The following is a 23,486-nucleotide window of genomic DNA, read 5'->3' on the forward strand; positions in this document are numbered from 1 at the left end:
TATGGTATGTGTTTATTCTTTGAGTACAAATTAACAGTATGCATCATATTCTACAATAAAAAACACCAAGGGAACATTGTGCAAACCAGGCAAATACAAACAAAGCCCGACTGACATTAGGCATTTCAGTGCAACGTGGCTCAACATCCAATACACTCGCAATACTTTAAGTTGATTAAATAAAATTAAAATGCTACAAGAGCCACTCATGACAATTTAAAAGGCTTTAAAAGCCTCTTTCAGAACAAAGAACCCACACATTTCCTCACAAATATATAACACAAATTATATATATATATATATACACACACACATATATATATATATAAATAAAAACAAACATTTCTGTGGCTTCAGAGTAGATAGTCTTGCGTAATAAAGCACTAGTTTTAGGTCTGTGAAAACTTAAACTATCCAACATCTAGCAAACATCTGTATTCAAGATCTTGCCGAACATTAATTAGGAGTCATTAAAGAAACAGACTCCCTAAAAAAACATCTGCACTGTTAAAGCAAACCTGTTTCAGCCTCACACCACTTTATTTAGTGTTAAGACATTAGACACACATTTTAAGTTGGTTACATTTTTGAGGAAGATCAGTGAAAACCAGTTTCAACAAGTGGCTGGCGCCTGTGTTTGTTTAAAAGGACCAGAACTCTGCCCTTGGGTATACCTACAGGATGTACTAGCGAGTTTGCGAAAAGTCCTGCCCCCTTTGTGAAAATACACTGGGTTTCTGTCTGTGGTCTTCCTGAAAAGCTCTGAGTGGGGTTTTCTGTCCATATTTGAATTGAATGGGTATCTAATACTGCACTGGCTAGCACAATCTTAACACCTTGTTTTAACAAAAAGATAAAATAAGGATTTTTGGGTTAGCATTAATCAACAAAACCCTGGAATCATAAACACAGAAGCACTGTCATAGCCTGTATCAAGTTTTCTTATCCAGTGCAGGAGTAGCAACAAACGTTAGCTTTTCAGAAGGAGTAATGAAAGAAGTCCACCTGAAGAATTGCATTGAGCAAAGAAAACCGATCAAACACTGACCCGCAATTAGTGGGCATCTGCTCTCTCTTATAGGCTGTGCATCACCTGCACTGCTACTCCACTAAAAGGTTCTACTGGCTTTGTGAGAGTTCGACCTATAAGATAATAAACCAAAAAAAATGTGAAGAGCTTTGAGGATCGCCTGTTAACCTTAGTGTGCCAGCCCATGTTTGCAAGTGTCCACACACATTAAACTAATGCTCCAATAGGACTACCTGCTTTGAGAGTGACACTCATCCCGTCCATACATATATATTCTCCTGTAATCCTCCGGACTAAATTGATGGCTTCCTCTCAGCCTAGGAGCCCAGTGTGTTGACACGGGCCATTCTCTGTTTGAGGCTGTGCAGGAGGTGTTTAGGTAAACAGTCCCAGTAACTAGACAAACGCTCCCTGTGCTGCAGGACAGCCTCCATACAGAACCTGGAGGGTGAAAAGGAGAACATTTCAGTTTCAGGTGTAAAGTAAGTCCACATTGTAGAGCATCGTCTTTGCTTCTGCACACACTCACCGAACTAGTGATTTGGGCTGAACGTTGAAAACCAGTAACTCATTGCTGTGGGCCTGTCATGTAAAAGAGAATTGTCATATTCAGTAGAAACGCTTTTAATGTGTGTTAAAAACGATATATTGAGATATGACTTGCAGCTTACAGCTCTGTGATGAGACAAGAGGTTGTTGGCACACCCTCCAAACACAAACACCTCCCCATCAGGACCAGAGCATGCTGTGTGCCAAAGCCTGAAATACACAGCACAATGTCAAGAACTGTCTACATACAAACATAAAAACATTTTCACACACACCCAAATGAGTGGTCATTTCCCAGAGTCATTTATCTGAAAGTTAATCTACAAACATTACAGTAAGATGAGAGAATTACCTTGGTCTCTCCGTGTGACTGTGTTTGAAAGGCTTCCATTCACCTTTGCTCACATAGTACAGCCAAGCATCACCTGAAAAAAAAAAAACAGATGATACCTTCTTGAGACCAGGGATCATTTTGGAGGAGGCTAGGATTTATTTGCTACTCCAGAACAAGTGTCAGACTCACTTAGTGTCTCTCTATCTGTGGTGAAACCTCCGAATAAGAAGATGTGGTCTGGTGACACAGGAGTGAAGGAGTGCCAAGACCGGCCCACAGGACCCTGCTGGGGAACGCTCCTACAACAAGGCAGGGAGGTTCAGAGGGGAACATTAGAGAATTGAGAGAATGCTCAAGGGTAGGCACGTTCCAGTGGAAGAAAGATGGGTAATTTTTGACGCATGTCCTGATATTAAAATGTTTTTTAACCATCATCTTGGCAGATTATTTTGTGGTGAGGCCTATGTAAATGAAAAGAACAACACTTACATTTCATGCCACTCCCATGTGTCCAGGTCAATGTAGTACAGGTCATTTAGTCTGTATTTCTGTGGACCAAAGGAGATGGAGGTGAGAATTTGAATTAGACGACAGAAGAGATTAATTATTATTAATTTTATAGAATTGAATTATTTGCAAATCTGTGACTGTGACTCATTTTTTCTTACCTTGTATCGTCCCCCAAACACATAGCCTCTGTTACCAACTGTGGCACAGGCATGAGCTGCTCTGGGTGATGGTGTGTTCCCCTACATCAGGCCATACAACAGAGAGAAAATGGAGAATGTCAAATATTTTTTATGTGTTTATTCTCACAAGATTCACAGTATTTCTGGAAAAAAAAAAAAACTAATCACACACAATTAAAAAAACATGTATGTCCTTAAATTGTGTGAGGTGAAATAGTCTGTGCGTGTGTTTACCGTGGTGATGGGCTGGCTCCATGTAGATGTCTCCAAATCCAGCATATGGATGTGGTTGTTCCAGCCTCTCCCAGGGCTGTCCCACTTCAGCACCAAAAATACAAACAATAATACATTTACTTTTTTAAATCAAGTGTTATAAAACAGTGTCTTCACAGGAATTAGACACTCATGCTTTTTTGTATAAATATGCTATGAAAGAGTTAATATTTCTACATTTCATTAAGAAAATCTGTTCACAGACCACAAGTGAAGACGATTCATCATATTCAAAAGTCCCTTGATGAGGTCCTTGTGCAGCGTAGCCGTAGCCCCCAAAGAATATAAGTCTGTGGAGACCACATCAGACAAAACTCACTTATAATATCTATCCCAAGATTACAATCTGTTACTCTTATCCATCTATTATTGTGTATAAACATGACATGTTCACATGGCTGAAACTCTCAATTCTTGATGGCAACATTAACATATTCTGAGGTGTGCCAGATGTTTAACATTTAATGTCATTCAACACTCAAGAAACACAGTTTCAATCTGCGGGCTGAAAGTCAGAATTGACTTGACTTTAAGTGGAGGTTTGCAAATATTTTTTTCTTTAAATAGAACTCATTTAAATCGATATTTAGTGTCAAAAGATTCTTGTCTTGACTGAAGTCATAATTAGCCATGTAATCAAAGTGGAAAAGAAAATGTACATCTTTTTGAATTGGGATCTGGGAGCTTATTTATCAATGAAGAGTACCTGGTATTTGAATATTACAATTTGAATATTTGTTTAGCACAGTAGTGTTTGCGTGACATAAAAATCCAAGGGAAAAAAATGCAGTCATCCCTCACCTGTTCTTCTGAACCCAGCACCCTAGCTTGTCCTTGCAGGATGGAGGGAGTCCTTTAAGGTCCCTCATTTCCTCCCAAACGAGGCTGGGAGCTCTCAGGGGCAGGCGGTAGATCTGCAAAGCACAGAATACAGAAGTTCTGAAAGAGACTGACAAACAGCAGGCTGACCTGCCTCAAAGCCTTATTTGAAAATAACAGAAGATGTACCCTGTTTGTGTTTCCCCTGGCGTGATGACCTCCAAATAGGTAGAGGACTCCATCAACACACACCCCACAGCTGCCTGACATGGATGTGTGCAGGTTACCTCCGGCTAAATGCTTTGTCCTGTGAACATTCAGAGTTTTTTTTAATTTGATCTACTGTGTAAATGACACACATTTGCTGTCAATGTGGTGTCAATATGTAACTTAAATGTAACAGATATTACCATACTCCTGACTCCATGTTGTATGTCCAGACCTCATTTCTCGGTAGATACAAGTCAAAGAATCCGTGGTTTTGGGAATTCTTGTACAGAGAGGGAGTAAAATGTAATTGAAATAAATACGTAGACTGTGGGAATATATCTTAAATATAATGAATATGCAGTTTGTAGGATAACCCCTTACCTTGTATCCTCCCCACACATACATGATGTTTCTGTCAACCACCGCTATATGACCACTGCGCTCAGCTGGGGTATCCAACTCAAATGATTCAGATGCTTCAGTGTCCAAGGGCTGTTCATCCTCCACCTCCTCCTCCTCATCATCTTCCTCGTCCTCATCCATGTCGTCATTTACCATCCAAGCAAACAGTCTGTCATCTTCTTCCCTGTCTGAGTCATTGTCATAGTCCCTGGCTGGCACATCTCCCATGTCTTCCTCCATCTCTGCTATTCTCTCCGCCATGATGTCAGTCTCTCTTGTCTCCTGTCAGGGCAAGAAGCGAGACGGAGAAATCATCTAGGTTGGTGCTGATAGGATTATTTGATTAACTGATTAGTTTTCCCCCCAATAGTCTAAAAATAGACTAACAGTAAACAATCTACATTCAAAACACTAGACAATAGATTTTCCAGCCATTTATATGACCATAAAGTATGTTCTCTCTGAGTAAGCTATAAACCTTTTACTGATCTATACGTTAGGCCACGTCGCTTTGTTAGCAAGAATTCAGATAGCATAACTATAATTCAGGGACCAGATAGCGTTAGCTAGCTGGCAGCACGATTACTGTTGACCTACTTTGCTAGCTTAACTCTTTAGGTAACTAAATGAACGTTAGCTGTTAGCGTTGCCTTTGTCTAAGAGAGAAGACTAACTGAAGACCCAAGTTAACTTATTATATTTGGTTAAAATGTTCAAAACTAGTGACTTGATTGGCCACCAAGCTAGCGAGCACCAGCTGTTCGTCAGTTAACTGCGTTTAGCTACAGAACGTTTGTGAACTTCAAATTAGGAAACACTCCGACGATTCGCTGTAAGTTCTTAAATGAATCGACCACATTGGTGTCGAAGCTAACCTACATATAATTGCAGCTCTTGTTACAAATGATTCGCACCTTACCTTTTCAGATATTTGTTTTTCCTGCAATTTCAAAAGCAGTACGACATTTGCGTGAGGTCATCACAAGCATTCTGGGGGCACGACCGGAAGTTGTCAACTTCTTAAATCCGCCATCTTGATGAGGTCGGAATAAAACAACGCAAACCATCACATAACTGTTTCTATTTCGTACTTGGCGGTTTTAAAGACCTTGCATGTCATTCATGGAGTCCCAAAAAACATAACTTCAAATTACGCCGGCAAGTAAAAGTCTTAACTTGTTTAACCCCTTTCATTAACAACAGGTTTATATACAGGTAGTCTATTGCTTGCATATATAAAGAGTCAAAATCTTGATTTGGCATTCTATCATCATTCCATGATGACTACAATTTCATTCAAAAACTAGTCTACCTTGCTTGTCTTCTTGGCAGATTGCCCAGACGAGGGTTGACTATTGTGCACACACACTATTATGTCAGGATGTTCAGTACAAAGAATAAAACCTTTATTATTAATGACAGAACATACATACAGATACATGCGAAATAAAACACTACATTATGATTACTATTCCATTTTAAGCATACACTATCATACACAGGCAATGTACAAAACAATTTGTAAATCCAAGATTTTCTTTAGAGTCCTTGAAGTTTGCTGTGAACACAAAATAACACAAATGATAAGTATGAACATTAGTGATGGTTATAACTACATTTATCTGTAGAGAGGAACATGGAGAGAAAAGTGAAACCTTAAGAACACATCTTACCTGTCCTCAACTGTTTTGCTGGATGGGTAATACACCTTAAATGTGAAGCCGCTTCTTAGGAATGAGCCCTGCAGAAATAAATGATTGTGGTATTTGTCATTAATATAATTTTGGCAGAGTCCACATTGAGACAAGACCATGATATAACTTTCAAAACCCAGCTGGAAAAACACTGTTTATCATTTTCTTTCAAAGGATATTTTTTAGAGCCCTCGCTTAAGTTTCTTCAGTTTCTTACCGGGTTGACGCAGAGGCAGTCTGCGTTTGTGATGCTGAAGGGGTCGTATTTGTCTGCGAAGACGATGACGTCAGGGACCGGGTAGACACGCAGGGAGTAGTCGTACGCCCAGAACACAGGGCTGACATACAGAGGCAGAGGAGTCAAGTGACCCTGGGATAGGATGGTCTTCACAAACTGTGGAGAGGAGGAGGGAAATGACAAGATCATTTATTTACAAATGAGAGGAATTTCACTCAATATGAAGGTTTGTTCAGAGAAGCTGAAACTCACATGGTTTGGAATGTCAAGATTGTTATTGGGCAACCGGACGCAGTTCCTGCACATCTTGTTGACCAGGTCTTCCCTGATAATGACGATCTCCTGGCTGCAGTACTGAATCCTGACAGGAAAAACATGGCAGGCCACTTTTAGTTTCCAAGAACAGAAATGCTGCCAAAATGTCTCAAAGGCTTACCAATCAACCATTATGTCCACCAAAACCCCGATCACTCTACATAACAAATATTATGACATGAAATAAAAGCCTTGTGTTTTACCTGCATGGGTTAGTAGTGAACACGGAGAATGGCACCCTTTGTCTGAACTCCTCTGTGATGTGATCTGCCAGGGGAGGCCTAAGGGAAACATATTTATTCACTTCATTTGCATCCAAACCACTGAACAAAACTCTCATAATGCTGTTAAAAAAAAGTCTCTGAAGGCTTACCTTGGCAGGATGGTGCCTGGACCAGGGTCTTCAGGGCCAGGAACAAACACAAAGCGACTACTGCAGGTGTAGGATGAACATGTTTAAATCAAACACATTGAAACTTGAATAGTTAAGAACACAGCGGAGCAGACTAGAGTAATAACTATCAGAACCTACCTGCTGTGAATGCTGGGGTATGCACATATAGCATCAGCAAGAGCCTTCAACGACTCTAAAAAGAGAAAAAAGAATTAGATTCTGAAATGCTGTCGATATTACAGTAAAATCTACAGTAGGTTATGAATGATGAGGACCCAAAAGTCTCACCTTTGAGTGATTTGATCTGTGTTTTTCCATACGGGGCAGAAGAGAAGTTACCGCACAAAACGAAACAGGTGGGAGGCATCGCAGCATAGCCTGTAAGAAAAAACAAAATAAAGCTAAATGTGATAGGTGTCTCACGAAGTGCATATTTTTGACCTACAAAGTCTACGACTATGATGCAATACCAGACCTGAGAACATGAGGTTGAGCTTTTCCATCACTTCAACGTTGTCCAGCCACACATCAGAAACAATAATAAACATGGCGTCCTCATTCTCCTCCTCCAGCTGCTTCAGCTTGGCTGACGCCTTCACCGAAGTGGTGGATGGACCACCGAAGAAGTTCATATTGCCATAGTACGCCCTGGAAATAAAGCAAGGATCACATAGTGAGGGTGTAGGAATATATGGCGCTCATAATGCAGGATTCATTTCAAGATACTGAAAACTAAGTTGAAAAATTCAGGCAAAATATATTAGTGCCTGTGGACCCCGTCAGTGATCGTTCTTTCCTATGAAGTTGTGTCCTTGATAAACTAAACGATTTCTACAAGAGTTAAATATCCTGTAAAAGGCAACTTAATGCTAAACTTAAACCTGAAACACACCATATTTTAAAATTAATATATCATACTGTAATTGGAGACAGTTTGTGCTCATCTGGTTCACTATGGCAAAGATGTCTGACTTCATCACTTAAGTAAAGAATAAATCATCGTATATATATATATATATATATATATATATATATATATATCATATTTGCCTTCATGTTACGTCAATGACATTTTCGCTGTACACCAACGAGGTAAAATGACTTCACAGATGTGACACTAGATTCTCCTTCACCTTTGCTGTAATTTCAACATGTGAAAAGCTACAGACTTACCCCAATATCTATGTTGCACATATCGCTACGCTGCCAGCTCACTACATTAACTTCAACAATGAAAGTTTATCTGTACTCTTTTCCTCCAATCCACCGACCTTGTGGCTGATGACGGCTCTGTTGGTGGAAACCCAAAGCCATTGACGTGGAAAACAGAGTCCTCGTACCAACCTACAGAACAAAGGGCGAAACTTTACTGTTTTAATCTCATTGCATATTTGTCTTTTTTTTTTCTTTACTGCAGTTGTAGTAGTAGTTATCCTACCCTCTGCCAGTACAAAGCAGGATTCTGTGTACAGGCCATTGTGAAACTGGTGAGAACCCAGTTAAGGAAATACATTCATGTTAAAAGCAACAAGATATCATATAATATAAAGTAGTTTCTGTTGACGAGCTCCAACCAACATATGAAAGGATATTGCTTTGGACATGTCCAGCTGTACTGTTCCACTCGGGTCCTCCAGGTAAAATTTACCCTTAAAAAAAGAATTAAGAAATGTTTCAGAAACTTGATGGAAATGTACTGTACATTGTACTGAAAAACAGACTTCCAAGAACTTTTCATCGCTAACTCACCTCTTTCAGTTGTGTGACCATCCCTAGTACAATCACCTCTCCCAGTTTAGCTGTGCTGCCAAGCAGTGCTTCAATTGTCTTGAGCTAGAAAAGACAAACCCCCCCCAATAAAAAAACACAGTAAGATGTGTTTTATTTATTTATCTCCAACTATTAAAGCAGCTCAATACTGATGAGTGTAATGTCAATCAATCAAAAATCTACCTTAAACAAGTACCTAACAAGATGATGATCAAGATTTGTTACCTGAAATTTGTTTTGACCCTCTTCAACAGCAGCTCCTATCGCAGGTGGGGTGAAGAGCTCATGCCGATGTATACGCTACGAAACACATGTCTGTATAAATACAACATGCAAGCTATACATATTGGAAATAGCAGCAAAGAGAGTGGGTCAGTTCCCCAGTTTGGATAATGAACAGAGCTCACTGACCTGTTGTAAGATGGTGTAGCGCTCCCTGAAGAGCTCAGCTTTGTCTTTGGCCAAACCACACAGACTGGGGACTGGATGGCTCGTCATATTAATGCTGCATGAAAAAGACAGAAACAGTAGAGCACAAGGTCTGCATTACATAAACTAGGTCTAACATTAGCAGCTAAAACGTAGTATTTCTGTGGCACTGAAACAAAATGGGTTTTTTTGGGGTTCATTTTGCAACATAAGGAGAAAGTCCCTTTACTCACGGTACAAATTTCTTCCGCTCCACACTGTAAATGTATCTGGGCACATCAAAGGCTCCAATGATGTTGAAAACATTATCTCTGGAAGGGAGTTAAACTGTTATAGGTAAGAGTTTCTACAGGACAATCAAGTTGTAGATTGAATATCTATACAATGGCAAAGTGTAGTTCGTAGTGTAATTACTGCATTATTACAATATAACAAGGATGTGACTGCAGGTCCTGAATAACCTACTGTACACATTATAGGTGAATGACAGTTAGTCTTAGTTTCTTACCCACATTCTTTATAATCCAGCTGCTATTATGCCAATGAAAGCCAACGTCTACATGTTTCAACTTTTAGGTTTGTTTTAAAAAGGCCTAATGAATATTATTGCGTATTACTGTTTCATATTTCACCAAATAACTTCATCATGATAAAGTCATTACGCATACATATTCAACTCAAAATATTACCTTCAAGGGTGCACCTTAAAACTAGTATGGTAATCTATTCAAATTCAAAAAATATATATCATTTTTGTTATTTATCAATACAAGTACAAAACATCTGCTGCGCATATTGTTACAAATGTGAAATGCTGGTAGCTCTGATAATTTGTGAGGAGCATCTGTCAATATTGTAAACATTTTAGAGACTAAATGAGTCATTTGTTGTTAAAAAAAAACAAACACTTACATGGTTTCATCACAAGACTGACTGCAATCCTGTACGGCACTTTCCACCACAGACAGCTCTATCATACTAGAGGACACTGTTGGAAAACACAAACAGCACACATTAAGTGCTGCACACAGCAGATTGTGCACTAAACACACTGTGATCTGTCGTGACTGGCAGTACTGTACTTACACGGTTGCTTTTCCACCGCATCCAGGACCCTCTCAATAACATCATCCAGTTCAGAGGGATTGACGGACTCCAGCACCTCCACAAGGTATCTGATGGCGTCACTAGAGCACAAAACAAGAATAAAATGCATGTTATTGCTGTTGTTTCTTCTTTTTGACAACTGGTAGAAAACTAGAAAAGGCTACATTTCCTCAAGAAAATATATGTTTGCTTGCTTCAAGTGAAAAAGAGTCAGTGAAAAGATTTAACATTTGTCAAGTGTCAGCTGAAGCACCAAAAGGACTGAAGTGTCACCTCAAGTGTAAATATAGAAAGGAGTTGAGGTCTTATTTGAAGTGTATGTGATGACAGCAGTTGAGGTAAATCCCTGCAGCCAGGTGGTGTTTCAGCTGAGGTCAAAGTGCTCAAAATAGTTTTTAGAGGTGGAATCACAGCAAGAGTGCGAGATTAAAAGCAGCAGCAATATCAGTTCAATGGTGAACTCTGAGAGCTGTTAAATAGTCAAAGTGTAAGTTAACTTTAAGCGATGAAAGGTTTCACTGGATACACAAAAAAAAAGAAAAGAAAACATGAACATCTAATCAAAACCACAGCCTGCATCATGTTATCATTGCTCATTCCCTGTTGCTACTGGTGTAAAATTAAGCAGAAAGTATCGACCGAGTCCAGCGAAGTGACAGAGATATTGTGTTAACTCCCTCGCTCCCTGGCAGTAACATTAGCAATAAACATTTTCACAACGTTTAACCATTATCAAAATACATACGGCCGTAGTATAAGTCCCCGCATCTTGAAGCCACCGGACACTTTTGTCTTTATTTTGCGAGCAACATCCATGATTCCTGCTGTACAACTCAAGACTTGGCGCTAAATGTCAACTTCCGCATGTGTTACATCACTTCCGCTTAGAGAACAAAAGCACAGACCAACAGAGTTACAGCTTTCAAAAAATGGTCCCCTTTTTTCCTCTCCTCCTACATGCTATATTTTTAATCCTTGTACCTGATATTTATATGTGTGTTGTTTTGTATTTCATTCGCTCGCACTTTATTTCCTCGTTTTCTCTTATAAGTGCATATATGTTACTGTATTTTGAGTTCATTATTACTTTAAATGAAGTTCAAAGAACTATAATGAAAAAAATCCACTATCTGTCAATGTTTTGGAGAGAACAATGTTATTTTACATCATCACCATCATTAATATTATTACTATTACTATTATTATTATTATTATTATTATTATTATTACCTAGCGTATATATGAGAATATCAACAATAACTTTAAACATGCAACAATAATTGTTTTAAGGGGATTTTATTGTGACAAGAAAAGACGACCGGAAGTTGTTAAAAACAGTTTCTGGCTGGTTTGACACAGGTGGGCGCCAGAGAAGGTCCGTTCGGCTTTCTGTCTGTGTTTGTGTCACATGTACACGATGTTATGGATGTAACAACATGTAAAAGGAAAAAGTAAGTGCATTGTAGCCCGAGAGTATATTTTTATGATATAGTTTATAATTCATTTTGATTCAAAAAACATTTATGTACAACTTCTTTTTATTATTGAGGATTCATAATGTGATGTGGTTGCCACCACTGGATAAGCTACTGTAGGTTTCGTACCATTTTTCTTCACAACTTTCGTGAAATACTGTTGAGTATTTTCTACCTGGCTTTATACCTTACCCTGTGTTCTACTAATATGACCGAACCGGTTTTATATAATTGCCTAACAACAAATAGGAAAGTGTTGAGGGGTGGAATGTTATGATTCATGTTCATGTCAAGCATAAAGACACACCCTTCTTTGAATTAGTAGCAGCCAGTCATGGATTCAGCCTTTGAGGGGGACTTCTCAGAGCCGGTGGCCCGGGAGAGGAGCGGACACACGGCTGTGGTGGAGGAAAACCTGCTGTATGTGTGGGGAGGCTTTAGGGTGAGCCCAACACAAACACGTGTTTTACATGTTTTAGAGCTGACTTAAGGCGAGTTTCCTCGACACAAACTGATACTGCAGATAATAAACACAAACAAAAACAACAGGCTCTATTGAGAATGGTCCAAGTTAGGTTTTTATTATTCTATTTTCCTATTTATCTCTTTATGTTTCCTTGTGTTGTTTTGTTTGGTGATTCATGTGTGATCTATCTATCTATCTGTCTAAAAAAAGATCGACCAGAATTTGATTTTAAGAGTTCAGAGCAGTCATAATTTTTATTTTATTTCATATTATATTTCAATTGAATTAACCTTTTATTTTTGAATTAATCAATGACGTTTTATGCCATGTTATTCTTTACTGCCATTTCTAAATCACTTAGCTAACTTCCATCTTGAATGATGTTCAATATTATTATGAATGATGTTCAGTATTATTATTGTTGTTATACATGTTGTTGAAAAAATGAACATAACCTTCATGAAGAGAGGATTTATTGATGGGCTGTTGTATTAGTCTGCATTAGTTGTATTTAGGCATATCTAATAAACTGGCAACTATGCAAAGGGTATATGTGAAACATGTTTTTTGCATTATGGTTAGTCAATGATCAATTTCAATGACAGGCTCAAGATGTATTCCAACGTCGTATTCATTTCATAGCAGCGAACGTGTTGTATTCTCTACAGTCGGTGGCTGGTGAAGACGTCTATCTACCCAGTGACGAAATCTGGGTATATGACATAGAGCGAGGTGTATGGTAAGAAAACTGAATACCTTTAAGTTCAAAACAGACTTGCTTGTGGTCAAAACAAATAATAGAAATCTGTTTCTGGTGATTTTTATGATTATTTAACAAAGTCAATGATAAGTACTTTCTCTAAACTGTCTTGTTGTTGCTGCACGCTGTGTCATTAGTGGACTTGAGTAGTTTACCCTTATTTGTTCTTCTGAAGGAAACCGTTCAACATGACAGGAGAAGTACCGCCTTACTTGTCTGGGACCTGCTGCTGCTCCCTGAATGGCCACATGTACATATTTGGAGGTTGTGGTGACAATGGACAGACCAGTGAGGTGAGGCTGATATCTGAGGACATTAGAGATCACCTAAACTACATGGCTTTGGTATGGCGTGGGCACACTGCTCCATCACTGAATGGACAGGAACTTCTGAACTTTTCTGTCCTTCAAAATGATCTCAAATCGGTCAGAAAAGGATGAATTATCAGCCCCATGCAGAAAAGTGTCCACACTTACTGATATGGTAGACACCATGGATCACAGCAATGGGTCGCAGTTTAGACTGAGCAAAGTTGACATGAAGAAGTGATCAGTGTTTGACTTCAAACAGATCTATTGTGTCAACCTGACAGACGGTAAATACACATGGAGGAAGATCATGCATGAGATCGGTTCTGCGCCCTCACCTCGAGACAAACTGTCCTGCTGGGTTAATAATGGAAGGTAAGTTGTGTCTATACAGGATGTACGTATCTTTTAACTGACCACTGTTTCCAGTACTTTCTTACTGCAGAATTCACAAAGGGAAATCTGCCATTTTAACCTACTACTTACCTACATACACTGGTCTGGAGCCCCAGATGCTCAAGGGGCCCCAAAAAACCCAACTGAACTCTGTATCAATTGTTTTCTTTTTTATAAATTAATTAATTGGGATTTGCACCACTAAAGAATAATATCAACTAAGGGGAGTCCTGCATTATTAGCTCATTTTGTGGCCCTGTCTCATGGAGGGGCCTTGTGTCAAAATCTAAAATAATCTTTATTATTTCAGTTTGTAATGACTCCTGGCTGATCTCTGGGTCTGTGGACAAATAATGAAGCTCTCTTATAAAGTCTGCTGTTTGCACTGTACTGAATGGGAACTTGGAAGCGACAGGATACATACACAATACACAGAGGGTGGTAGTTGAAGGGTCAGGGGGTCAATAGGGGCCCAACAGCAACGTTTTGCTCCGTGGCCCCCTAACAAGTTTATCCAGCCAAGCATATTTGTAAATTTCTCATGTTCCTGTTTGCATTTTTCAACTACTGATCAGTGATTTGTATTCAATATTCTCCAGGATCATCTACTTCGGAGGATACGGAGAAAAACCACTGACTGATGTCGACAGCAGGAACAAAAGCTTCATTATAGATGAAGCATCATGGGTAATATTTTTTATATTAATCCGTCTCATGTCTCTCAAAGATTTGTATCAACAAAGATACTGTCTTTAAAAGAAGACATAAGACAGATCATATTTTGAGTTTCACTTTTATATCAGATTTTGTTGTTTTGAATCCTGTAAAACTATCTTGTTTTGTTTTCTTGAGTTTGAAGATGTCTTCTGGGGATGGAACAATGAGGTTCATATATTTGACCCAATGCAGGCCAGTTGGAGTGAACCACAGACCCATGTGAGTCAGTTAAACACTCTTATACAGTACTTAGATTCAGGTTAGTGATATTTATTTATAAGACAAGACAATTTTAGCAGTTTTGGACAGCTTTGAAAGAAGAATGTAAAAACTCTTAAAGGATATTTTTAATAGATTTTACAGCGACAGTTTCTGTGTGTAGGGCCGTGCTCCTGCCCCACGGGCCGCCCACGCCAGCGCCACAATCAGATGTAGAGGGTACATCTGTGGAGGCAACGTCATGGTGAGAGCTCTACATGCTTTTCAGTTCTTCTCTCACCTCTGCATACAGTCATTAGTAGACACCAGAGAGTCCAAAATAGAGAAACAGGAATCTGTTTGTCTGCCATTTGTAACTTGTGCTCCTCTTTTTTTTAAATGCAGGGAACCAGGATGAGTGACATTCACTGCCTAGACCTTGAATCATGGACGTGGTCAGAAATGTATGTTTGTGATTGTGACCAATGACAGTCTTAAATCAAGTGCCTCCATCTTGTTTTTTTTTCTTTTGGTTTATATGATAGACAGTATTGACAGTATTGTGCAAAACATGTTTTCCAGAAGCCCAGCGTCCACCGCTCCAGTGGGCAGATCGTGGCACACGCTGACAGCAGTATCAGACAGCACCTTGTTCCTGTTTGGAGGTCTCAGTGTAGACTGCAAACCACTGAGTAAGAACATGTACCCACTGATATATATGTGTGTCCCTTGAAATGTTTCTTCTCAGTGAAACATATTTTCCTCCATCAGGTGATCGGTGGCTGTTTGATGTTGAAACAAGGAAATGGAGAGAAGTCGAGCGTCCCTTTAACATTAAACCAAGGTAGCAGAGTATGAATGTTTGCAACCAATATTTGCTGGTTGTACATTTTTTTAAGGATTTTTGAAATCGTGAGAATTAAGTCCTGTGTCTTTTCTCCTGTTCAAGGTTGTGGCACACAGCGTGTCTGGGCAAAGACTCTGATGTGATTGTGTTTGGTGGAAGTTGTGACTACATCCTCAGTATCCTCACAGTAGGTTTCACAGACAGACACTAGAGAGACGTGTACTAAAGGGAATAATGAACCTCAGTCGTTTAACATTAAGAAAACTATCCACAACTAAACAAATTCCTGTTTTCCCGAGTGCTGCTGGCCGTACAGTGTCTCTGTTCCAAGGACTGAAAGGATTTTGAAGAAAAAGAAACGATATGAAGCAAAAGGGAAAAAACAGAAGTACTTTATGGTCTTGTGAAAAGATATTGTGAAAAATGATTAAACGTTTCCTTGCTTTTTTCTCTTCAGAATCACTGCAGTGATGCACTCATTTCCCAGCTGCAGCCATATCCTCTATTCAGGTAAAACCTTTTTTTACATTTTATCAATGTCTTTACCCAAAAAAAGAAATTAAATAAATGACAGACTTTTTCCTCTGACAGGATTTGTGAGAATTACATTGCAAAGAATGTGAGGAACTATGAAGTGCTCAGAAATCAGCTTCCCCTCCTGCCTCCCACACTACTGACTGCAGTACAGAGGAGGATGTGTTTCTACAGGCCCTCAATGAAGCAAGAGCATTAGTTAAACAAACTTCTCAGATACAAAGCACAAGGCATCATCATATACATTATTATTTATGTACTGGACTGGGGCAGCATTTTCTATTTTTTAATAGATATATTGTGAACAATGTTTTATGGTGTTATATTATGATGATATGGTTTTTGTATACACATTTCCATGTTACATATTTTTGTGCATGTTTTATTTTGCACTATCTGACTATCTGCTGCAGTTACTGTGTTGACTGCGATGATTAAATGGCATTTGGAAAAGTTTTTGTCTGATTATTAGACAACACAAAGTATGCATCAGTGGACAAAACAAACACACACATTTACGCTGAGAAACACAGTATAAAAATAAGACAAAATCACATGTATGTTCAAGTACTGTATGTGTGCATGCACAAAACGATTGTCCCTAAGTGGCCGTGGGGCATGTTTAAATATGGCTGAGTCTTGTCATTAGTTGAAAAGCAGCTGGGTCAAACTGAGCCTGATTGAAGGTCTCTGTTTCCTCACATTCCTTCTTCATACAGCTGCAGTCTGGAAGTGAACCTTTAAAAATGAATCCCAGCTCACAGCTACGTTTGCAGGGTTATTATTTATTAAAAACGACAGCCTTAGACAATAAATGCACAAAATAGCTGGTGGAAAAATCTAATTTTGAAAGTTACATGGTCACATAGTTTATTTAACAATGTGCCTTGCCACTACACTTTGCAGAACTATGCTGTGTTTGACTAAAGGGGGATATGTCCTATTAGTAGACAAGTTGTAGTTAAGTTGGTGCATTCCCTGTGGGAACCCAGCAGGATTGAGGGTGTGCCAGTCACACCGTATCATGGTAAGACAAACCGAGGAGCCTCTGTCAGTATCGTATGTGTATGTGTGGGGACAACCTCCTGGCACCCATTCAAGTTGCTGTTGTAACTGTGCAATTACATTGCTTCATGATGCTGAATAAGAATTGGTTAAATATAAAAGCCTGGGGGGGCTGCTGACGTGTTGGGTTTTATTTTGGCAAGAGACAGGGACCGGAAGTTGTATTTTATTTTGGAGATAGTGTGACACAGCTTACGGGACTGGAGCGAGACATTGTTTTTCCTGCTATGTTTTGGTGTCCACAACATGAGACAAAACTACACGACAGCTGAAACTGCACTGTAGCCTGTGAGTAAGTTTAAAAGTGTTTTTGTTGACACGGTTGTTTGAAATATTTATTGTGGAAAGCGTTTGTTATTTGTTTTATCTGCCACAACGTAACGTTAACCCTGCTGTCAGTATAACGTTACGTGCACTACCAATTTTGCACAAATCGATATGATTCACATTTTTTTCCTCACTAAACCGATAACAACATGAGGAGGGAATTAAAGGCCTGTTTTGTGTCAGCTGTGCTCTCATGTGTGTGTTACTACCCTTACTGTAAAAGTCCATCTGCAGCTGAGACGGTAACGTTAGAGGACATTTTTAGACAGATTTGATAATTGTAGGTTCAAAGGAACGTCTTCTCTGTCTATTAATAGCAGTCAGCCATGGAGTCGGCATTAGAGAGGCACTGCTCGGAGCTGGTGGCCCGGGAGAGGAGCGGACACACGGCTGTGGTGGAGGAAAACCTGCTGTATGTGTGGGGAGGTTACATGGTGAGAAAAAACAAACAAACAAACAAACACTACCAAACGTCCAACGTTTTTCCAAACCAGTTTACTCAAGTAATGTACTAGCTAAAATAATCTTCCGGTACTTGTTCTTTTGTATTTCCAGTTATACTTCTCTATACTAATATTTTACTACATTCAGGGACAAATATTGCACTTTTTTATCTGGAAAATGTATTTTTTCCGATTTTGACTTTTTCCGATCAAAATTTGATCAAAACATATGATCAGCTTGTGAGATATGATCCATGGTTACAGATAAAACTACCAAAAGGTTTATAAACTAACCAGCTACAACATTAAGATGCTGCTTACATATTGGTGCTTTACTAATAAAAATAGGTCACTAATAATTTAGTAACAGAATATATATTAATAGACTATTTTAAAACTATGTCTGAAATTAGGCAAAAAAAAAGATTTGAATATAATCAGAAAGTAATTGCTGCCCTGGAAACATGCCTGAAAAGTTCAGATTGGCAGAATGAGCACATTTTCAGACTTTTACTTACATGCTTTTTCATTGGATATAATTGTTTTCTTTCATATTAATGATATATTTCCATAGGAATGACACACTTGAGATGTATTGCTACAACATGTATTGATTTCATGGTAATAGACATGTTATGTTCTCTACAGTCGATTGCTGATGATGAAGTTTTCCTTCCTAATGATGAAATCTGGGTTTATGACTTGGAACGAGGTGTATGGTAAGAATATTAAAATAAATTCCAAATATGCTTGTTTGTGGTCTGTTTGTTTTACCAAAATTCTTAATTTCTCTCACACTTTCTGCTGATTTTCATACTTTTCTGACACTGTCCAGTCATGTCACATCCGTCCTATGTTTGGATTGACAAGCACTTGCCTGGAGCTTTCTGCTGTCTTGTCGTCATTGTAAAATGTGTCATGACACAAGTGCATGTGAGCAGTTTATCCACATTTTTTAAAACTCTTTTTGAAGGGAAGTGTTTCACATGACAGGGGAAGTCCCTCCCTCCATGTCTGGGACCTGCGGCTGCTCCCTGAACGGACACATGTACATATTCGGAGGTTGTGATGACAATGGACAGACCAATCAGGTGAGGCTGATAACTGAAGCTCCACACAGGTTATGACACCTTAATTGTGGTTTCACATAAACTGCATGTTTTTTTTAATTGATTTCTTTTGTGGTTAAACAACAACTATAAACATTGCAGGTTTTAATTTAATTTGGTTTGCAAGTACTTATGTGTAAAATCTCCTGTAAGGGTGTGGGCACACTGATCCATTGCTGAATCTTCTGAAATTTGATGAGGAGGTTTTTTTGTTTAAATTAAAATTTGCAATATATTGATAATGTAGCAGCGTGGATAACAGCAAAAAATACCTCCTCCAAGCAGATGCTGACAGTTATGAAACATTTCCACCAGTTGCAAAGATTTCTAGCTTTCTAAATGTTTCTGACCATGATAATGGACTCTGACAGAAACAGAAAATGACATTCCTCATTGAAAAACAGTTGAACAGATATGAATGAAAGGACACAATGGATCCGTGTGAACACACGCAACGTTCACAGCTTAGACTGAACAAAGTTGACATGAAGAAGTGATCAGTGTTTGACTTCAAACAGATCTATTGTGTCAACCTGACGGACGGTAAATACACATGGAGGAAGATCATGCATGAGATCGGTTCTGCTCCCTCACCTCGAGACAAACTGTCCTGCTGGGTTCACAATGGAAGGTAAGCACTATATGAAAATGTGAATTTTAACTGTCTGGTATTTCCAGCACTTTGTTACTGCATAAACAACTACGGGCATGTTATAGTTGTAACTGTTCTAGGAATTTGGTTTCCATATCCTTTCTCCATGTTTTTTTTTGTTGAATATCTATTGTTTCCATGTGTGGGTTTATTTTGATAAAGGAAAAGGAGAGGCTGTTCGCACACTGAAATGTCCAAACTGTTAACTTTTTGCCTGATGAAGACTTTGCAGGTTGAAACGTTGCACTAATAAAAACTTGGGAGCTTCTTTTTAGCTTCTCTTATCTTTTTTTATATGGTGAAATGGAAATAAGAGTTCACTGTTTGGGGATTTTGATCACCCCATCATCAACCAAATCCATAATCTGCGTTTACATTATAGTAATTGTAATAATCTTTGCTTTGTATTCTCCAGGATTATCTACTTTGGAGGATATGGTCACAAACTACTGACTGATGTGGACAGCAGGAACAGAAGCTTCATTGTAGATGAAGCATCATGGGTAATACACTATGTCACATGTCTCCAACAGTGCAGCTTAGGCATAAAAGATATATTCTTTAAAAAGACATAAGTGACACATATTTGGTAGTTATTTTTTCCATGAGTCAGGCCATGTTAGAAATCTGGTGACACAACTTTTAAATCATTGGTACAGACCAGGAATTCTCTTATATTCTCTATATAAATGAGGATCGTTTTGTGTAGAAAAGTAGAAACCTGTTTCTTTGCCTCTGTTTAGTTATCTTGTTGTTTTCAGGTGGAGGATGTCTTCTGGGGATGGAATAATGAGGTTCATATATTTGACCCCATGCTAGCCAGTTGGAGTGAACCACAGACCAATGTGAGTCAGTTAAACACTCTTATACAGTACTTACATTCAGGTTAGTGATATTTATTTATAAGACAAGACAATTTTAGCAGTTTTTGGACAGCTTTTAAAGAAGAATGTAAAAACACTTAAAGGATATTTTTAATAGATTTTACAGCGACAGTTTCTGTGTGCAGGGCCGTGCTCCCGCCTCACGGCCGCCCACACCAGTCAGTCAAAGTGTGATTCACGCTTTTATACACTGAATTAAATACACAGATACACAGATTCTGATCAGTGATTTAACAGACAATGGAAGTTTTGCTATATTGGAAATCTGTTAAGATCATTTCAAAATCCTCAGGTGATTTTACAGCGACAGTTTCTGTGTGCAGGGCCATGCTCCAGCCCCCCGGGCCGCCCACGCCAGCGCCACAATTGGATGTAGAGGGTACATCTGTGGAGGCAGAGTCATGGTGAGAGCTCTACATGCTTTCCAGTTCTTCTCCCAAATCAGAAAGCATAAGTAAACAAGAAGAAGTCATCCGTAGCAACTGCCATTCGGAACTTGTCCTCCTCTTCTTTTTAATGCAGGAAACCAGGACGAGTGACATTCACTGCCTGGATCTTAAATCATGGACGTGGTCAGAAATGTACGCATGTGATTGGGATCAATGAAAAGTGTAGAAGTTATTATTCTCTTGTTTTTCAATCCTGGCCATGTTTATTCTTAGAGACAGCAAAACACACTGATCACCATCACAGACACTATAGTTGGGCCAGCATTCAAATAACTACATTCAGTGGTTCAGACATTTTTTTGTGTAAAGATTAAACTACAAGTGTGCCCATTCCTATTTCAACACAATCATTGTTATTTAAAATGGCCTAATCTTTAACCACATCATGCAAAACATGTTTTCCAGAAGCCCAGCGTCCACCGCTCCAGTGGGCAGATCGTGGCACACGCTGACAGCAGTATCAGACAGCACCTTGTTCCTGTTTGGAGGTCTCAGTGTAGACTGCAAACCAATGAGTAGGAACACGTACCCTCTTCTTCACTTTTATTTTTCCATGTTCTTTGTTTTCTTTTCAATAACATGTTTTCCTCAACCAGGTGATGGATGGTTGCTTGATGTTGAAACAAAGAAATGGAGAGAAGTCGAGCATCCCTTTAAGAATAAGCCAAGGTAGCAACTTGTGAAAATGTTTATGAAATTGTGCGGCCAAAAGAGATGAGTTTTATATTTAATACTCTGTACAATAGTTACAGACTGACAGATTTTAAACAGCGTCTTTTCTCCTGTCCAAGGTTGTGGCACACGGCGTGTCCAGACAAAGACTCTGATGTGATTGTGTTTGGTGGAAGTTGTGACTACATCCTCCTTGTCGACACTGTAAGTATCACAGAGACACTTTAAAAGCTGAAAAATAGATCTGAAATTATGCTAATCTTACAGACCTTTGGAATTCATTACATGACAAACTAATCCCTTAAAAAAAACCTGAATGCTCCCTGAATTCACATTAACCCAGGCACAACTATGAGGAGTAAAGATGTTAGGCATGCAAAACTGATGAAAGTCATTTAATTAACTCTCCACAAACTCCATAATCTAGATGTATTCAGGTGCTGCTTAGTGTCCCTGTACTACACATCAGAGAAAACCAGCATGATATTCAACAGCATTTCACTTTCCCCATAAATAACTTAATTAACAGTAAGTAGACTCCACAAACAAAGCTACCCTGCAGTATGTCAGTGTCTCCCACAGTTGATACTTTAATCAAAACAGTTACATTGATAGAAAGTACTTTGTGCTGGATTTTTAGTCTTGTGAAAAATGACAGATTGTTTATGTTATGTTTCTTTTCAGGGTCACTGCAATGATGCACTTGTTTTCCAGATGCAGCCGTATCCTCTATTCAGGTAAAAAAAAAAACCCACAGAATTAAGAAATAGACCTTCACCCAAAAGATATTCTGATGTGTCCAACACTGAAACTACCATTAATTAATGATGGCTGCATTACATTTAGGTGTCACAGTTCAGTAATGTGCATGCTGGCTTACTGGTAAGAGCCATCATTAATGATATTACTTTCAACTGTGCTTCTCCAAGTAAAAATATCTGCTTTGTAGGTCAAGTTATAAATCTGATGTTTTCTATCAGGTATCATCTCGTTTTCAAGGGTTATATTTACTCCGATTATGTAATCTTTCTCCCAAAATAGAAATTAGAAATGACCGTTTTTTTCCTCTGATAGGATCTGTGAGGATTACATTGCAAAAAATGTGAGGAACTATGAAGTGCTCGGAAATCAGCTTCCCCTCCTGCCTCCCAAACTACTGACTGCAGTACAGAGGAGGATGTGTTTCTACAGGCCTTCAAAGAAGCAAAAATATTAGTTAAAAGAATTAAGTCTTAATTGCCAAAAACAATGCATACAATGTTTTATTTAAGTACTGTACTCTCCTCCAGTGTGAACATCTCAGTCACACTGTGTGGTAGTGTTTTTATTTTTTAAATATATTGTGCAAAATATTTTATGGTGTTATATTTTATTATTTTACAAATGCAAGTTTTATTTTGTACAGTCTGCCTGCTGAAATACTTCCTGTGATGACTGTGATGATTAAACAGCACATCGAACAGTTTTTTCTGTTATTATTATTAGACTAGACAGGTATTTTAGTGATAGTCAACTCAGCAATGCACACACACCCACACCCACACCAATTTTCAACCAGAAACTTAACACATGATCAAAAATACAACAACAGTTTTTAATTGCAATATAAAACAAAATTACAAAACTCTTCCTCTACATTTCTGGTTAAAATTCACCTTTTGTTAAACAGTTTGTTGACATGGGCACGAATTCACATAAGTGTGTTCATGCACATAACTACTGTGCTCCACCACTAAGTGGCAGCAGGCCATTATGTTTGAGTGGCTGAATCTTGTCATCAGCAGAAATGCAGCTGGGTCAAACTGAGCCTGACTGAGAGGCTCTGTACATTCCTTCTTTAAAAGGGTGGAGAAGTGCAGGAACTGTGGTCTGGAAGGAAACCTTAAATAAACAACCCCAGCTCATACCTTTGCAGGGTTGCCACTTATGAG

General features: G+C 38.7%; 4 protein-coding genes across 8 annotated transcripts; 2 read left to right on the forward strand and 2 right to left on the reverse strand.

Annotated features, from left to right (window-relative positions):
* Positions 1–4: 4 nt before the first annotated feature.
* klhdc2 (kelch domain containing 2) lies at positions 5–4,567 on the reverse strand. Of its 2 annotated transcripts, none has more exons than XM_070919968.1 (13): positions 4,286–4,567; positions 4,105–4,184; positions 3,884–4,001; positions 3,677–3,789; positions 3,081–3,165; positions 2,837–2,920; positions 2,582–2,662; positions 2,403–2,461; positions 2,103–2,212; positions 1,932–2,004; positions 1,702–1,789; positions 1,560–1,612; positions 5–1,471 (listed from the first exon to the last, which is right to left on the reverse strand). In XM_070919968.1, the coding sequence occupies exons 1-13, from the start codon at positions 4,565–4,567 to the stop codon at positions 1,348–1,350; spliced, it is 1,350 nt and encodes a 449-aa protein (XP_070776069.1). In that variant the 3' UTR covers positions 5–1,347. The 2 variants fall into 2 exon arrangements, with proteins under 2 accessions (XP_070776069.1, XP_070776070.1); XM_070919969.1 differs by having other exon boundaries at positions 2,103–2,209; positions 3,084–3,165; positions 4,286–4,472.
* Positions 4,568–5,738: 1,171 nt separating this feature from the next.
* On the reverse strand, positions 5,739–11,069 carry pole2 (polymerase (DNA directed), epsilon 2). The gene is made up of 19 exons (XM_070919817.1): positions 10,999–11,069; positions 10,233–10,333; positions 10,059–10,134; positions 9,380–9,457; positions 9,129–9,222; positions 8,943–9,017; positions 8,697–8,780; positions 8,540–8,596; positions 8,386–8,434; positions 8,219–8,291; positions 7,423–7,595; positions 7,236–7,325; positions 7,086–7,140; positions 6,927–6,986; positions 6,757–6,834; positions 6,491–6,599; positions 6,218–6,394; positions 5,980–6,047; positions 5,739–5,864 (listed from the first exon to the last, which is right to left on the reverse strand). The coding sequence occupies exons 1-19, from the start codon at positions 11,067–11,069 to the stop codon at positions 5,846–5,848; spliced, it is 1,587 nt and encodes a 528-aa protein (XP_070775918.1). The 3' UTR covers positions 5,739–5,845.
* Positions 11,070–11,608: 539 nt separating this feature from the next.
* LOC139297244 (kelch domain-containing protein 1-like) lies at positions 11,609–16,279 on the forward strand. The gene is made up of 14 exons (XM_070919823.1): positions 11,609–11,704; positions 12,054–12,170; positions 12,863–12,933; positions 13,130–13,247; positions 13,525–13,637; positions 14,258–14,345; positions 14,511–14,594; positions 14,758–14,838; positions 14,979–15,037; positions 15,156–15,265; positions 15,345–15,417; positions 15,523–15,607; positions 15,878–15,930; positions 16,012–16,279. Exons 2-14 carry the CDS (start codon positions 12,063–12,065, stop codon positions 16,151–16,153), a joined length of 1,185 nt encoding a protein of 394 aa, XP_070775924.1. The 5' UTR covers positions 11,609–11,704; positions 12,054–12,062; the 3' UTR covers positions 16,154–16,279.
* A 938-nt stretch (positions 16,280–17,217) lies between these two features.
* On the forward strand, positions 17,218–23,012 carry LOC139297242 (kelch domain-containing protein 1-like). Of its 4 annotated transcripts, none has more exons than XM_070919819.1 (15): positions 17,218–17,311; positions 17,664–17,780; positions 18,438–18,508; positions 18,763–18,880; positions 19,417–19,529; positions 19,966–20,053; positions 20,312–20,395; positions 20,758–20,838; positions 20,957–21,015; positions 21,289–21,398; positions 21,480–21,552; positions 21,675–21,759; positions 22,240–22,292; positions 22,402–22,437; positions 22,630–23,012. In XM_070919819.1, the coding sequence occupies exons 2-15, from the start codon at positions 17,673–17,675 to the stop codon at positions 22,769–22,771; spliced, it is 1,221 nt and encodes a 406-aa protein (XP_070775920.1). In that variant the 5' UTR covers positions 17,218–17,311; positions 17,664–17,672; the 3' UTR covers positions 22,772–23,012. The 4 variants fall into 4 exon arrangements, with proteins under 4 accessions (XP_070775920.1, XP_070775919.1, XP_070775923.1 ...); XM_070919818.1 differs by having other exon boundaries at positions 17,221–17,307; XM_070919820.1 differs by having other exon boundaries at positions 17,258–17,307; positions 17,667–17,780.
* Positions 23,013–23,486: the final 474 nt, after the last annotated feature.

Source organism: Enoplosus armatus, chromosome 15, assembly GCF_043641665.1.
Source record: "Enoplosus armatus isolate fEnoArm2 chromosome 15, fEnoArm2.hap1, whole genome shotgun sequence".
NCBI classification, from domain to species: Eukaryota; Metazoa; Chordata; class Actinopteri; order Centrarchiformes; family Enoplosidae; genus Enoplosus; species Enoplosus armatus.